Here is a 17,541-nt window from a genome sequence, read left to right on the forward strand (position 1 = left end):
AGAGTCCCCCTGAAAAACTTAAAGGAGGAGTTCACCCAAAAAAATATTTATTTTCTATCAATTGCACACCCCATGAAGCCTTGAATACATGGATATATTTGTTTTTTGTCGCAATAATTTGATGCCCGGGGTAGGAGACACAAAGATTCTACTTTGTGTCTCCTACCGGATACATTAGCCGGTAGGTAGTGATAACTGCCATTAAGCTACAAGATTGGAAGGGTTATCATACCAAAATATAAACTAGAGACATGTAGGAAGACAAAAATACAAAAACTTTACGGTCACCTTAGGTGGTACCAATTTGTGTTGAATATCAGTGTTGGCCCCTGGACTATGTGGTGTGCAGTGCAGTTCCCAGCTTTTAATGTGCGTGCGTGTGTGAATGTGAAGCACAGCGTTACTGAAAAAGAGCATTCGTGCTCAGTCCTCACCCTGGATAAATAAAGGATTATAAAAAAGCTCCAAAGTAGCCCAAGGTCAGAATGACAGTGCTCAGAAAACATTGCTGTTATTCTAGAGGACCAGATAAGGGGAGTTTCAGTATTAGGACAGGACAAGAGCTAAGAAAAGATATTTATTTTATCCACATGAACCCTAGTGTCGGTATTCTGGGCATATCACAGTAGGCGAACAGTTTCTTGGGTTTAAAATCGTCTTAACAGACCTTGTATTGAACTGTACTTCCCTGTGCTTGTCTTTGCAAAGTGTTAATAAAGTATTCAATCAATCAATCAATCACTCGTTGTGTCCTCTCCACAACACAAATGTCTTCCAGAAGAACGGCCTGCTCACCGTCACCCCTCACGCCGTCAAGGACCAGTTCTCGGTTCTGCGAGCCTGGTGCTGTCGGACCTCTCCGGAGCCCAAGGACCCCGCACTGCTACGGCTGACCTTGCAGTGCCTGACCGCAATGATCCACCTCCTGCACTCCAGCAGCCCTGCGGAGCGACAGGTGGAGATCAGGGTCATACTGGACGACTTCTTCCAGCTCCTCAACTGGAACCGGCCGCCGACCCTGGGCAGCGAGGAGGCGGACACACGGAGCTGGGAGGACAGCCTGATCGCCCTCCAGAGGCACATGCTGAGTAAGATAGAATCAGCAATTTTTAGAACGGTAGTTCTCGAAAAATGTCATGTCATGGAGCCTCAAATTGATGTGTATTTGGCCGCGGGTGGGTTACTGGTTGCAAAGTCGCTACAAAGGAGAAGACACAGAAGAGAAGATTTGTGTTTTTTTAAAAGAAAATCACGATTTTTAAAATGTATTTCCAAAAGGTTTTGTTGATTGGCTATATAAAGTGGTATACTGATTTTGACAGATGCACTGATTTAACCAAACAACAAAACACCAAGTGAACCAAAATCTCTCCTAAACAAATAAAACGGACAAAAAGAAAGCTAAACTAAATACGTAAGGGATGAAGTACAGTTCATCGGTCCTGCAACACCCTCTCTGGGTTTATTTCCCAATAACGTATTGCTGTGACAGTTAGTATACATGTGATAGTGTTGGCAAAGCTTTCTTCATTGTCAGAGTGCATTCTCTTCCTCCATCACAGTGTCAGGCCTTTCAGCAAGCGTTGCGGTCAGGCTTATTTCCCCGGTGTCAGATAAGTGTGAAATCTGTCAATATTATGCATGTGTGCCAGGATGAGCCAATGGTATACATAACCTTTATTTAACCAGGAAGTCACATTGAGGTTACAAACCTCTTTTACAAGTGAGACCTGGCCAAGACAGCGCCAAAGCAGTTTAGAAACTAACATAAGAAAACAAGCAACCATTACAGAAATGTGCAACAGTTACACAAATCCAAAGCAGAATTAAAAACAAAAACAAAATCAGGTTTTGGTGTAAAAGGACAAAAGAGCTAACGAGTACAGTGCAAACTCAGAGCAGGGGTCTTCAACAGGGGGTCCGGGACCCCTAGGAGGTCCTCAGAGTTACTACAGGGGGTCTGCCAAATCTTTGTGTGATATGATTTAATTCTTTTACATGAACCACTTGAACCCTAGCATCAAAGAGGTATAGGTGTAGAGGGAAAAAAGAGCAAGACCAAGTAAACAAAAAAAGTTTAATCCGAAACACAACAACAACAAGTTTATACAATATAGAGGGGGTCCCTGCTTCATCTCTTTCTCAGCTAGGGGGTCCTTGGCCTGAAAACGTTGAAGATCCCTGCTATAGAGGGTTTAAGTGGTTAAAATAATGTAAAACAACACAGTTACATTTATAATACTTTTGTCTAAAAGGTCCGACCAAAAGGTCCTTGCAGACTTGTTTCCGTTGGAGTCCTTGAATTAATTTCATAGACATAAATGGGTATGGTAAGGTACTGTAGCTTACCCAGCATAGATGTATAAGTGAAGAGTACAGTGATGAGGATATATTGTAATAAAATGTATAGCTGAACGGTCAAACCTACAAATAGTATCACCGTAGTTAAGCTGAGACACAAAAAGTCCAGCAACCAACCTTTTGCAAAAATACCAAAACAAGACCTCAACCTGTACAAGTATCTCAATGTGAATTTGAACTATTCAGAAAGGCATTCAGTGTGTTGTTTAATTAAACTGGTGTACATGTTGTGTGTTTGTGGTGGTTTAGCTGCTGTGCCGGAGATCCTGCAGTGTTCTGACAGGCCCGTCCTGCAGGCCGTGTTCCTGAAGAACAACTGCTTTGAACACATCCTCCGACTGATCCAGAACAGCAAGGTTAGAACCCCAGTCCACAGCCGTCACACTGTAAACTTCATATACTGTAGCCATGTTCCTAAAAACTCCACATTAGGAGTGTGCCGATATATCGTCCCACGATATATCGCAATACGTTTTCGTGACGATATGTATCGTTTTGGCGTTTTTTTTTTAAATAAATAAAATAATAATGATAATATTTAATTTTTTTTAACTTTTCTTTTGGCAATAAAAATAATGCAAAAACAGAAGTATTTGTTTGCATTTGCTTCCCCCCCACCATATATTTTCATTATAAAAAAGTCCCATATATCGTATCGTATCGATACTGTGAGCCCAATATCGTGTATCGTATAGTATCGTGAAATTAGTGGCACACCCCTACTCCATATCCATGTTTCTGTGAACTCCATATCCATGTTTCTGTAAACTCCATTATCCGTGTTCCTAAAAACTCCATATCCATGTCTCTATAAACTCCATATTCATGTTTCTATAAACTCCATATCCATGTTTCTATAAACTCCCTTATCCATGTTCCTAAAAACTCCAGATCCATATTTCTGTAAAGTCCATATCCATGTTTCTATAAACTCAATATCCATGTTTCTATAAACTCCCTTATCCATGTTCCTAAAAACTCCAGATCCATATTTCTGTAAAGTCCATTATCCATGTTTCTGTAAACTCCATTATCCAGCTTGTTTCTGTACAGTTTGTAAAGTTTGTCTCTCCCTCTGTTTTCTTGTCCGTCTGTAGGTTGGTACAGTGTGTCTCTGCCTGTCTGTCTGTCTGTCTGTAGGATGTCTGTCTGCCTGTCCGTCTGTAGGATGTCAGTCTGCCTGTCTGTCGATGGGTTTGTCTCTCTGTCTGTTGGTCTGTGTACAGTACGTTGCTACAGTATATCTGGTAGGTATGTCCCCAGGTCCCCATCGGTAGGCAGAGATCTGTGATGGTCTGACTACGTGTGTGTGTGTGTGTGTGTGTGTGTGTGTGTGTGTGTGTGTGTACTTTATTGTGTCAAGATGAAGGATTATTTATCAGATCCCATAATATGGACAAGAGTCAACCAAAAATGTTGTGTTTTTTGTGTATATTATACACAAAAACCACAACATTTTTGGTTGACTCTTGTGTATCTGTATATGGGCTGTAACAAATTCATGCAATTTATCTATTGTTATTGTGTGTGTGTGGGGGTGTGTCTGCGAGCAAGTCTAGTTTATTGTTGTATCTATTGTTGTATTGCTTATCGCTGTATGTATTGTTCATTGTTGTGTACTGTTAAGTCTTTATTTACTCTTTTTACTGCTTGCCTCTGTAACACCCTGAATTCCCCCCCTGGGGGTTTGACAAGTGTTATCCTATCCTGCCTGACTGTAGGTTGATATCTATGTCTGTCTATGGGTTGGTCTGTCTGTCTGTCTGTCTGTCATGTCTGTCATGTCTGTCTGTCTGTCTGTCTGTCTGTCTGTCTGTCTGTCTGTCTGTCTGTCTGTCTGTCTGTCTGTCTATCTGTCTGTCAGTGCTGTTTCTGTATAAAACTGTCTGAGCACGTCTGCTGGCTGATATCTTCTTCCTGTGTGTGAAATGTCATAAAAAAAAAAACAATATTCCTGTCATGCTGACTGGCTAATGTTATGTGTGTACAGCTGTCGGTACACTGCACAGCACGTATCGTCCTGCATCTGCAACGGTGAGACGCATGAAGCCTAATTTATACCTGGGTGCACGGCACGCTGTGTCCTGCATTGAAAATAGCCAATGTAGAAGCTCACAGCGCAGCACAGCGTGACACACTGTGTGAGCTGGTACATCGGCTATTTTCGGTGTGAGACACGGTGCACGATTTGAGTATAAATTAGGCTTAACGTCTCTGCAACTCTCAATGTTAACCATGTCTATGTCTTTTGTGATGAATTGTGTCTGTGTGTGTGTGTGCGTGTGTGTTTGTGTGTGTGTGTGTGTGTGTGTGTGTGTCCTGTAGCTCTATAAGAGCAGCAGGAGTAGAGCGGAGCGTGAGGGTGTGTATGACCTCACCACACGTTTACTCACTGAGGTGGAAGTGGACAAGGTACTTTCCCCCTGGAATGTCAACATAGGTCTGGTCTGGTCTGGTTTGGTGTGGTGTGGTGTGGTGTGGTTTGGTCTGTCTAGCTGTCTGTCTGTCTGTCTATAGCTGTCTGTCTGCTAGCAGGAAACTCAGTCTATGCCCCTCCTTTCTCACTGCAAGTCTCAGTCCTTTAAACAGGAAGCTGTACACAGGAAGCTGTCAGCACTCGATGCATCATTTGTAAACGATGCAGGTTATGAACGGCATTCGCTTCTTTATGTTGAATTCTGTGGCCTGGCTGGTCTGGTTTAATCTGGTCTGGTTTAATCGCACGCCCACTCTTAGACTGTCTCTCTCTCTCGCACACACACACACACACACACACACACACACACACACACACACACACACACACACACACACACACACACACACACACACACACACACACACACACACACACACACACACACACACACACACACACACACACACACACACAGTAGGTCAGATGGGTGGGCCGCATTCATTTTCAGAGCATGTTATGATCAATCAATTGATTGTGTTCCGGCTTGGATCAATGTAACTCACATAGTATACATTAAGTTCCTACTCCGCAGTATCACAATGAAAACTCACTTTTCAAGGTTTTAAAGAAAAAATACCATGATTTAGTTTTTTTATGTTAATGTTATATTATCACTAAAATCTGAGTTTTTTGACAATTATTTGGGAGCCTACGTGCAGTATCCACCCGTGGGCTGTGACTAGGGCTGTCACGATTACAAATTTAAGTTGACGATTAATTGTCACTCAAATAATTGCAATTAGTGATTTAATTGTGTGTTTGTGTGTTTGGCCATTGAATATCTCAAATAATTGCGATTAGACGATTATGTAATAATCGCCGTGACAACCACCGTGACAACCAATAATAGCCGTGACAACCACTGCTTTTACCTGCCATTCAGAATGAGAGGCTGAGTTTCCTGTTGACAGCCCTGGGCAGCGGGGGGGGGGGGGGGGCATGAGATGGGTGTGTATGGTGCATGGGGAGGCGAGAGGGTCATTTTTCCATGCATGCGTCACATGGGTTATTCTATCTCTTGTATCCAGTGGTGTTCGTGAGCTGTCAGACTGTTATGATTGACATGATTTATTCTTTGTTTTGTCTGTTTGGTTGGTTTGATTCTGATTGACACTGTATATCTCTTTTTGTTTTGTTTGGATGATGCATGCTAATGGGCGTGGTCGGTGTCGTAATTTCGACTCTCTGGCAGATCTTGATTCCTTTTTTTATTTTATTTTTTCAAACGGTTTATTGGTTATGTTTTTGGTGTCTGCATGCCGGGGCCTGACACTGCTAAAGACAAAGGAGATATTGATACCTGAGTGTGACTACTTCATTACTTTCACCCCAATCTTTGAATATTGTGTGCCGTGGGAAAGACACGTCTTCTCTGTCTGAAGCTGCAGAACACTGATGTTTGATTCTTGGGGAGTTTCTTTTTCATTTCTTCAATCCGGTGAATGATTTGAAACGGTTCACTGTTGTGCTTCTTCACTTTCTGCACAATGTGGATATCTGTCTTTTTGGGGTCTTGTGTAGTAAGCCTGGTGATCACCATTTTATCACAATTCTTGGGCCACGATTTCATTTGATAAGTTCATGATTCTTCAATATGTTGTGATTCTGCAATTCACCACACTTTGTATTACTTTTTCACTTGTGTTGATTACCAACCATAATATAAAAAACTTAAATAAATACATTAGATTTTTCATAATATATAATGAATAATAATAATGATGAATTCATAATAATAATGAATTAATAATAATGGTAATAATAATAATAATAATAATAATGTTGATGTGTAATAACTATATTATTGTAACTATATATATGTATAACCCTCTCCACATGTAGGTATGGAAGAAGGGATCAGACAGTATCACGGTTCACGCGTTAGGAGTCCTCACAGCTATCATGAGTAACTCCCCAGCTGCTAAGGTGAGGCCCTTCTTGTGTACTACATATGTCTTATACAGTATATTCAATAAGGTTAAATACATACATTTTTGGAATAGTTACATTTTAGATGAATTAGTTTGGAATGAGGCCACACGCACATCTTAACCCTCCCTTCTCTGCTTTTTTTTCTTTAACATCCAGTACTACAGTATAACACTCTAGTCTAGTATATCGTTTTGACACAACATACTTTCAGTATTGAGTGAGAATCTGGCAAAGGAATGGCATTTCTTTCCTGTTCATCTGGGAAGTTTCACAGCGTGGCCCCTTCCATTGGATGGAAGTATGCCAGCCAGATCTATTTTCCCTATAGAGCAGCCTTTATTTCCCCCACCAACCTATTTCTGTCTGTTCCTCTCTCTGCGTCCCAGGAGGTCTTCAAGGAGCGGATTGGCTACTCCCAGCTGTCTGACGTCTTGAAGAGCCAGGGTCAACCAACCAAGAGGCTTCTGCAGGAGTTAATGAACATGGTGACTCATTCATTATCTGTCCTGATTATCATCGGGGTTGTAGAAGTCATTAGAATCGGTACATTTTATATTTGATTTGCCGAGGGAAGGAGCTGTGTCTGATTTAGCCTCTGGGGACGATGGGGGATAGTAACGATTATAATTAGACTTAACCACTTGAGCCCTACTTTATACTTGAGCTATTAAAAAATGTCATCACGGTGTGATGCTTTGGGAGCTTGTGGATCTATAAAAAAAATTAAACCTTGGAACAAGGAACACGTTTTTGAGAAAATATTCTCCTATAATGTCATGCCCAAAATAGTGGCACAAGGGTGAAAGTGGTTCATTTCTAAAACATACGGTAATACAACACAATGAAATAGTACGGCATCTCTATTGTACATAATGTCTCACAGCATGCAATCAGAACATTCAGCAGGTTACAGGGGAGAGTCCAGCTGCACATTAGAACCAACCACGTGATAAAATTCTACTGATTAATGACGGGAACTGACTAAAACAAGGATGGAATGGAGGGAAATAGAATTAGGTTGTGCAGTTGTTCTAACCAGCTACCTCATTCCTCAGTGTTATTGTATTAGGACCACTGTTGACCTGAAAACATCGACCGTTCGGGCCCTTTGAAGAACAATACACAGTTCTGTTCCACTCTAGTTTTCCCTCAACCTGTATCAGGCTATGTACCATAAATAGGCCCACAATGGAAACAAGCCCTCTGGGCTTTTTGTGTTATCCTTTTAGCATTATTGTGTAATCGTACCGCTGTACTTTTTGCAAACATGTTTATAAAGTATTCAATCTATCAATCGAAAGCCCAAATATCCGGCCTCTCCAGATTGGAATCGGATATGTCTCAGTCTGGACACTTTGGACACTGAGCATAAGCTAAGCATTATGTGTTGTTACATCGTTACCACAGCATTATTTTCATATTAATTTATATCCCTTATGCTTTTTTTTAAACAAGTTTGTTTTATTTGACCTCACTTACATATCTTATGCTCCAACTGCTGTTCAGCACTTTGTAACTCATGTTTTGAAAAGTGATATATAAATAAAGTTATTATATTATTATAGGTTGAAGGTGTCTGAATACGCAAATCAGATCTGTTCACTTGCAAATAAAGTCCTAAAGATCTCTCTCTGTCTCTCTCTCTCTCTCTCTCTCTCACCAGGCGGTAGAGGGTGAGCACGCCCATGCCCACCACCTGGGCATCAGCAACGACCAGCCCCTACTGCTGCTGTTACAGTGGCTCCCTGAACTCTCTGGCCAGCGGGACCTCCAGCTGCTGGTGGCCCAGTGGCTGGCCACCGTGTGCGGGGGCTCCCTGTCTTGCCGCACCGTAGCGGTGGAGGCGGGCATGGTGGGCGCTCTCCTCCAGGTCCTGTCCCAGCCCCAGTGTCTGGACCGACAGTGTGCCGACGCCTTGCTGGGACTGCTCCAGTCCCTGGGGTCGCTCTGCCTCAGGCCGGAGGAGCTGAAGGGCTTGCTCCGGCTGCTCAGGGTGGATCGGGAGGATGGCGCCGTCGGGCAGGCGAAGGGAACGCACCCTTACTGCACCCGGATCATCCGGGTGCTGTCGGCGATGGCGGCCAGGGACGGCCGGGACAGCGCCTTGCAATATTTTGATCTTACGCCCCCCATGGCGGGCATCATGGTTCCCACGGTCCAGCGGTGGCCGGGCGGTGGCTTTGCCTTTCACGCCTGGGTCTGCCTTAACACGGAGTTCCCCCCCTGCGGCCAGGACTTCTCCTCGTCCGGCGCTGCGCCAGCCAGCAACACTGGGACGGGGGGGCATCAGTACAACATGGGAAAGGGCCCGCGCAGGAAACAGCTGTACAGGTACAGGACCACAGTGAGGCAGGTGATGCATGGAGACATTTAATGAGACACAGGATGTAAATGTGTAATAGACCCCAACCGATTCAAGATTTTAGGGTCCAATGCCGATCTCCATTTCGGAGAGTCCTACCACAGATTACCAATGCTTTGACCGATATTTTGTTAAAAGGTTCATCATTAAATACGTTTGAAATTCTTCGATTTTATCAAAGTTCCAATTTGAGGAAAAAAAAATTAAAGGCAAAATATATATATACTAGAGTAGACCATACCCGTCGGGGAATATGAGCACCAAGAGTGCGTCATGGTCCGCTTGTTTCACAGATGGTCCGCTTGTTTCACGGATGTGGCAACACCGGTGCTTGTTTCACGCACATGATTTGGCAAAGAGAAAAACGGGCTTCGGTGTTCCGTGCACATGGTAATGGTCAATGGCTGTGTGCAAATGCGGATCAATTGCTCTAGCCACTGAGGAGAACCGGGCAGAAGAGATTTTGGGCACGCAGCACACACAGAGCTTTGTAGAATTATAGGATGAGAGATATACGTACAGTATATAAATACAACTGTTTATATAATGACTTACTGTATATGCCCTAGAGACAGCCTACTGTCTATCACTGTAAAGCGGTTTGTATTTTTTGTAAAGTTTCTTTACAGCCAGTGGTACCGGACTAGAGGCCTTCTTCACAACGGAGGGTGTGCTGGTTGTAGCTGTGTGCACTAAGAAAGACTACATGGCCGTCCCACTGCCAGAGACACCACTCAATGACTCTTGCTGGGTAAGATGTATTTATACTTCAACAAACAAGCAAAAAAGTATCTGAAAATACGAATTTGCCACACTCTTGCGACAATTAAGTATGAAGCAGCCTTAAGGTTTGGCACATACTGCTGCTAACTGTGTGTGCTGATTTTGACAGCAAATTTTGATTTCGTTTTAGTCATAGTCTTTTGAATAACATTCCATTTAGTTTTAGTCATATTTTATCTGAAATGTTTTAGTTTTTGTTTAGTTTTTGTCGACAAAATATCATAAGATTATAGTCGACTAAAATGCATTTTGGCGGTGCCTTGATGGCGTCGTAATGGCTGATTTTACACTCGGTTGCATGCTGAAAATGGCCGATCTACAAGCTCGCGACGTGTTGTGAGCTTGTAGATCTGATATTTTCAGCATGACTTGTCTTTTAGTTCTACTGGATCTCTTCTCCACTAGTCCCTCCCTAACATTTTATTTGTTGATGAAATTGTCAATCTATTTAGTCTCAGTTTTAGTCATCGTAGCTTAGTTTTTATTTCGTTTTTATTTAGTTTTCGTCAGTGAAAAAAGGTAGTCGACGAACATTTTTCGTCATAGTTGTAGTCGACGAAATCAACGCTGCTGTGTGTGTGTGTGCGTGTGCGTGTGTAGATTTAGCTTTGTTTTGTTTGGCTTCTTCCTTGTGCTCTTGTGTAGCCAGAGATTGACGATAAAGTGGAATTTAATTGAACTTGAATTCAATTTCCGAACACCGTCATATTGTGGAGGAGTTCTCTGACAAAAAAAGGTTGCAAGCTGTGAGCTGTGTGACTGCATGCCACCCGTCCTGTTTTTCCACCTTTTCATAAAATGCAGCTTTTGTTCTGATAATGAATACGAGAGTAAGCCGAGTTAGACCTTTCAGACCTGTGACCTTTACAGAAAGCTAGCTCACTGCCAGCCTTCTACACAGCAGAAATCCTCAGCCTTTTAACTGTGCGCATTTGGAGTCTGAAGAATCATTTAGAAGTGAGAATGTTTTTATTGTACAGGGTAGCTTGCAATTTGTTTTTTGAGTGTCCTCAGATATTGTATGTCCTCACTCCTCAGACACTGTAGCAGCATCAGTAATAGTTTTTATTAATAATTGTAACTCATTTTCACATGGTCAGCTGTAAGGTCCTTGTTCAGTTTACATCTCTAGTGTTGTTAAAACCCAGCAGGGAGAAGATAGAATCGAGTACATCGCTGATGTCTCCCTACTCTCTTCTTCACAGCATTCGGTGGACATCGTCCACATCCCCGGACGTCGGCCCTTCGGTCAGAACCTGGTCACCATCTACATCGACGGAGAGCAGTGCAAGACCGCCCAGCTTCGTTTCCCTTCCCTCAACGAGGTAAAACAAACCCCATAGAAAACAGAATGGAGTCTATTGTATTAGGCCAGATAACCTCATTAAAAGTTCCCTTTTTTAAAGGATCTAATTTCCATGCTATCGTCACCCACTTCTCCTGTCCCGTACCAACGTATGCCACTTTGTTCTGTTATTTGACTTCCTCCCTCCAGCCGTTTACTTCCTGTTGCATCGGATCGGCCGGCCACCGCACCACCACCACAACCACCTCCCCCACCCTGCCCACGTCTACCTCGGCCCAGGCGGGGGAGTTCGCCTTCCCCGCCCACCACGCCCACAACCTCACCCGCTCCCAGTCCTTCCCCGCGACCTACGCGGGGGGCGGCCGCTGGGGGTCCCTGCGCGACGCCCCCGTGCACACCATCCCGGCGGGGCTGCAGGACACCGAGTGGGGGACGCCCACGTCCCTGGACGGCCTCTTGGGCACGGCCTTCATCTGCCACGAGGCTCTGCAGCCGGCACAGACCAGGGCCCTCTACGCCGCAGGTGCTGTACCGAGCCACACTGTTTCCCCCAGACAAAATTGCTTCTCTTGTTTGAGTCCTATGTACTGTACTTCATTGGCCAGAGTCCTCCAGGGCTCTGTACAACTAGGCCCCCTAATTGCTTTCGCTCTACACATATCTTTCATGAAAATAACCAAACTACAAGCGTACCTACAACTGAGCTTGTAGAGCTTCTATTTTCACAGAATGTTCACTCCCAGATTGGGGAGGCTAGGGTTCATGTTGTTAATGTTATTTCTTTGTATCTATGTATTTACAGTATATCCCTCTCTTTTCCTCATTATATGAATTGGTCACACACCAAAGGTGCTGCAATATGCACCGAAATATCATTATTATAGCTATTAAATGCCACAAGATAGATATAAAAGTATAAATTAGATAGGTCTTAGGGCTGGGCAGTATATCGATATATATTGATATCATCATGGGAGACTATTATGACTGTTATTGATATTGTTTGGGATTTTGGTTAGTAATATTGTGATGTGGCATAAGTGGTGTCTTTTCCTGTTTAATCACTTAATGCTGCATTCACATGGATTCAGGCAAGCGATAGCCAGCAGACTGCAACACCTTCTGGACGTGTGGGAAAAACGCATGGGAAAAATAAACAGTCCGAGTCTGATGGAATGTCAGGATAGCAAAATGAAACATGCCCAACCCCCTAAACCTACAATACTTTGTATCACAAAAATAGATTAAAACATACCGTCATAATTGAGTAGTAGGCTATGTACTTGACAATGGACAGTGCAGCAGAGGGCAGTGTAAAAAGTGAATATAAAGATACAAATTATAACATTCTTATTAAAGCATTGGCATCTGTAGAACGACGTAGGCTACGGAGTTCAGTAGGCTAAGATGCTTATAACTATCGTTTTGAATATTGCTTGAAAAATCCTTAGATGATTAGAATGATATATGTATTATTGTTTTTCTTTACATTTTTCCTTTTTCATTTTGGAGGTGCACTAATACAGTAGCATCGCATTCTCACACTGTTTATGTGGCATTCATATTCCTGGATCCATATGAATGCCACATAATATACCAGATAGATACCACCACGCAATGCTCGTTCATATCAAACAAACGCATTGTGGAGGCGGGCGGCCATGGATTGATAAATTCCTCTTCTGTGTTTGAACACAGAAGGCTGGCATTGGTATGAACGGATGTGTCTGTTCTATGCATTTAATTTCTTCAATGCTTTCTGTCTCCGCAGGCCCCAACCATGTGTCCTTGTTCAAGGCTGATGGAGAACTGTCAGATCTCAACAGCAAGCTACTGCTCTACTATACTCCACAGGTGGTTGAATGAAACACAGAGAAACGGCATTGTAAAATAATACTGCAGCATATTGTTCTTAAGAATAATAACTAAAACAACAGCTAAATTAATATTCATATTGTGTGTGTGTGTGTGTGTGTGTGTGTGTGTGTGTGTGTGTGTGTGTGTGTGTGTGTGTGTGTGTGTGTGTGTGTGTGTGTGTGTGTGTGTGTGTGTGTGTGTGTGTGTGTGTGTGTGTGTGTGTGTGTGTGTGTGTGTGTGTGTGTGTGTGTGTGTCTCAGGCCTTCAAGAGTCAGATCTGTGTGGATTTATCTCCCAACCACCAGTACGATGGCAGGCTGACTGGCCACAGGGTGGTGAACTGGGACATTAAGGTGAAGCTCCTATACTTCCTCTACTCCAGGGGTCTTTTCAATGTTTTTCAGGCCAAGGACCCCTTCGCTGAGAGAGAGATGAAGCAGGGACGGCCACTATATATTGTATAAAATTGTGTTGCAGATTAAACTCTTTGGACTCTCCTTCCCTCAATCTTTGCTTCTTATACCTAGCTCAATGGTCTGAGTATTTGCACAAGGGAACCTTTATTTGTATAGAATATTTAATGCACAGGAACAGTTCATCTGCTTACCTAAGTCAGAACTAGTTTAAAGGTTTGGTGGCGTTACAGGCTTTCTACGTATATCCTATTCAGGAAAACACCAGGGATTAGAATTTGTCAAACAAGGATACACACTGTAATATGGAGCTATCCGTATTCAATGAATCAATGTCTTTGACTTTTCTGTTGATTGATTGATTGATGTACTTTATTTAGTAAGACATGAGAACAACAGTACATGGAAGTACAAATTCACGACTTTTCACTTGACTTTTCGATTGACAACTTGGAGAGTATGCCGGGTGGGTGTGGTTGTTACAGTATTAGCTCCATCCCTTTTGACATGGGAACTTGTTCCAGGCTTTCTCCATCTGATCAGAAATCCTTGGAACAAGGTTAAATGATGTGTCTCCACGCGGGCCTCAATATGAAATGACTTTGACAATCACTGCACGATAATCTAGAAACTAGTTAAAAAGTTGTCCGGGTGAAACTTTTTGGGACTGTGCCTCCATTTTATCTCATTTGTCTCCTCTTGCAACTCCCTTTTACTTTCCTCTCCGTTTTTTTCCACATTCTGAGATTATATCTTTTTTTTTTTTAAAGCATGCGCTGCTGCCTTCTTGGCAATGTATCTTAACAAATCAGTTCCTTATCTCGGTGAGTTGACAGGCAGTGGCAGGGCTGGGGGAACAAGCTTCTAGTGAACTCACATAAGTTGTGTATTAATGAGAGCAAGGAAACAGCATCTGTTACACTGTAGTGTTACAGTCCAGGGAGGGAAGGGTGACCAAATATTCAGCCCCTCAAACCGGGACCCTTAAATCAATGTGCACGTTCGTCGTGCACTCGCACGGCCATTCATGCACGCTCATGCACGCGCACATGTACAGTATACGCACCATAGGTGTTGCATACAGGCCAAGACTGATTGACAAACATCAGCCTCAGTGTTGAATTCAGACACGAAAATGCATTTGTTAATGTTTTCTGATTGGTTAGGTGAGCATGTTTACATGAACAGAACATGATAAACTTCTATGCAGCCACTGAAAACAACTATTATTATTTTAAAACCGGGACACTTTCGTTGTGAATGTTGAAAACATATTAGTATTTTAGAGATATTTGTTGGGACTCGGGACACCCAGCTTGAAACCGGGACATTCCCGGGCAAACTGGGACGTCTGGTCACCCTAAGGGAGGGTCGAGTGATAGATAGAGAGACAAACAGACAGACAGACCAGATCAGATCAGAGGAGGGGAGGGGAGCTAACTAGATGGGTTCAGAAATGAAGGTACATTGTTTATGACCTTTACTTTTCCGAAGGCGATCAAGATGAATTATCATCTGTTGTTTTATGATGATCCACTACCTTGTTGTGGACTTTGCACGAACACCACTGAAGTTGGGGTGAAGTAGACGTGAATGTATGTGTGTGTGTGTGTGTGTTCTCTGCAGGACGTGCTGAACACAGTGGGGGGTATGGGGGTGTTGCTGCCTCTGCTGGAGCAGGTGTGTGAGGCAGAGCAGACAGACAGTGGAGGTCAGGAGACGACCTCTGACCTCCTGGGACCAGAGCTCACCACCTCCAGGGGACCTGCAGCCATGCTGCTGCCGCTCAAGTCATCTGGTTAGTGTACCGTGTGCTTGCTGATCCCCATTTGTTAGAGCAGTGGTTCTCAAACCTTTTTCATGTCAAGGACCCCCAAATTGACACTTATCAGCCCGCAGACCCCCATTGGAAAAGATATGCCAGGAACTCCCATAAGAGAATATTTTTTACTGCTCTAGCAGTGATTCTCAACCATTTTGATTTCAAGGACCCCCAGTTTGACATGCATTAAGCTATGGACCCCCATTTAATGGCATTTCTATCTCTGGGACCCCAATTTATTGTAAAATCAATGTTGATTTAACTCCGTTAGGGTCCATTTGGTTCCATTTGTACAATCTCTGAGTTACAGACCCATAAGGGTCCATTTGGTTCCTAACTATCATTTTAGCTGGGGACCCCATAGAACTACCTCAAGGACCCCTGGTATTTATTATACGTGTGTGCTGTTAGTGGAGAGACGCTTAAGTAACAGTTAAACGTATCTGGTTGTATTAACACTGCTGGCATGACCAATTATATGTAATCATCTCTTTGAGGAAGCCTACTGATAATTCCCACTAGGGATGGGGATTCTTTTGTAAAGCATGTACACTTGGGAATGTAGTTAGTTATCTGCGGTTAACCGTAGCATAACGTCATATATCTACAGTAGATGTCACTGCACACACCAACTGCGTCAATGAGTTATATGTGTTGTGCAACTGATGCCACTACTTGAAAGCAGAGAGCAAACCGAGACCATAAATTGAACAGCGTTCAAATAAAATTAGTCACCTGTCTTTTGAGAATGTTTTCACAGCCTTGTGGTTTCCCATTCGTCTCTTTAACAGCTACGGTTTGTTTATATAAAAGGCCAATCTCTTCAAAACGAAAGTGAAACTTTGACTGGCATTTATATAGAGTACAAAGCCATCTCTTCCCTGCCTTTTGAAGTAAATATAGATTTTGCGGCAGCTTTTTATCCAACAAATTGCTGCTCTGGACAGAGTAGGGTGGTTCATATACCCCATCAGAGACCGAAAGCCTGGCACATCGATTTCACTTGATTTGTCGAATAAATCATCTTAGAGGCTGTAATGAGCAACACACACCTTGAGACATGACAGAGACAGTATCCTGTACTAGAGGAGACAAGTTGTCCTGTAGTGCAGAGCAGTGTTGATTTCGTCAACTAAAACTACGACGAAAACTACCTTTTTTCACTGACAAAAACGAAATAAAAACTACATAAAAACTAAGCTATGATGACTAAAACTAAGACTAAATATATTGACAATTTCGTCAACAAATAAAAACTAGACTAAAATGTTAGTGAGGGACTGGATACGTCGCCTCAGAGCCTGTACAGCAGGGGCGCGGCCACTGCGTTCTGATTCAAATCAACAGCCAATGAAGAAAAGGGGGCGGGATCCACATGCAGTGGGTGTTGCATGTAAATAGGAGCGACTGGAAGCAATTTCTCCTTGAGAAATTGCGGCCGCCATTGTTGTGTACTGCTGTTTGCCTCTCGTCGGACTGTTTAGACGAGTTGCACAGCTCTCAGACCGGTAAGAGGCGTGTCCGCTCAGATTCTGAGCGTAAGCTACATCCCGCCCACAAATACCAGGGCTCTGGGTTTGTATGCGAGAGCTGGCGAAAACTTCTGGGAACTCAGATTAGTGTGGGACTAGTGGAGAAGAGATCCAGTAGAACTAAAAGACAAGTCATTTTATGCTTTGTCACGCTCGGGTGTTGCACTCTGAAAATAGCAGATCTACAAGCTCACAACGCGTCGCAGCGCGACGCGTTGTGAGCTTATAGATCAGCTATTTTCAGCATGCAACCAAGTCGACTAAATCAACTGTAGATTTAGTCGACAATAATCTTATGATATTTAGTCAACTAAAACTAGACTAAAACTAAAACATTTCAGATGACTAAAATATGACTAAAACTAAATGGAATTTTGTTCAAAAGGCTATGACTAAAACTAAATCAAAATGTGTTGTCAAAATCAACACTGGTGCAGACTAGAGCTCATGCTCCTGGCTGTATGTGGTAGATCTTGTCTTGATTTCTCTGTGTGCCTTGTGTCTCATAGAGGGTCGCCTGGAGAGGAACAGCATCGCGGCCTTCCTCCTTCTGGTGAAACACCTGATTCGTAACCATCTTGTCAACCAGGAGAGTCTGCTGCAGTGCCACGGCCCCAGCGTCATAGGAGCCATGCTCAGCAAGGTAACTAAGGATGCTCACTTTACTACAGCAAGCTTAGCCTCTTAGCCCTAT

At 43.1% G+C, this 17,541-nt stretch overlaps 1 protein-coding gene across 5 annotated transcripts in view; it reads left to right on the forward strand.

Annotated features, from left to right (window-relative positions):
• LOC311042418 (neurobeachin-like protein 2) overlaps positions 1–17,541 on the forward strand; it is a 67,705-nt gene that overhangs the window by 8,192 nt on the left and 41,972 nt on the right. For 4 of the 5 annotated variants that reach the window (XR_014600506.1, XR_014600507.1, XM_084053134.1 and 1 more), the window contains exons 5-17: positions 779–1,088; positions 2,611–2,717; positions 4,687–4,773; positions 6,683–6,766; positions 7,159–7,257; positions 8,436–9,103; positions 9,753–9,885; positions 11,123–11,242; positions 11,413–11,746; positions 12,995–13,077; positions 13,341–13,433; positions 15,120–15,291; positions 17,357–17,490. Coding sequence is in view for 3 of the 5 variants with exons in the window: in XM_084053134.1 (XP_083909260.1) it covers positions 779–1,088; positions 2,611–2,717; positions 4,687–4,773; positions 6,683–6,766; positions 7,159–7,257; positions 8,436–9,103; positions 9,753–9,885; positions 11,123–11,242; positions 11,413–11,746; positions 12,995–13,077; positions 13,341–13,433; positions 15,120–15,291; positions 17,357–17,490 (2,424 nt within the window). In the remaining 2 variants the exon portion in view is untranslated. The remainder of the gene's footprint in view (positions 1–778; positions 1,089–2,610; positions 2,718–4,686; positions 4,774–6,682; positions 6,767–7,158; positions 7,258–8,435; positions 9,104–9,752; positions 9,886–11,122; positions 11,243–11,412; positions 11,747–12,994; positions 13,078–13,340; positions 13,434–15,119; positions 15,292–17,356; positions 17,491–17,541) is intronic. The other variant, XM_084053136.1, reaches the window with a different exon arrangement.

The sequence above is a fragment of the Gymnoscopelus microlampas genome (genome assembly GCF_963454915.1).
Source record: "Gymnoscopelus microlampas genome assembly, chromosome: 3".
Classification (NCBI taxonomy): Eukaryota; Metazoa; Chordata; class Actinopteri; order Myctophiformes; family Myctophidae; genus Gymnoscopelus; species Gymnoscopelus microlampas.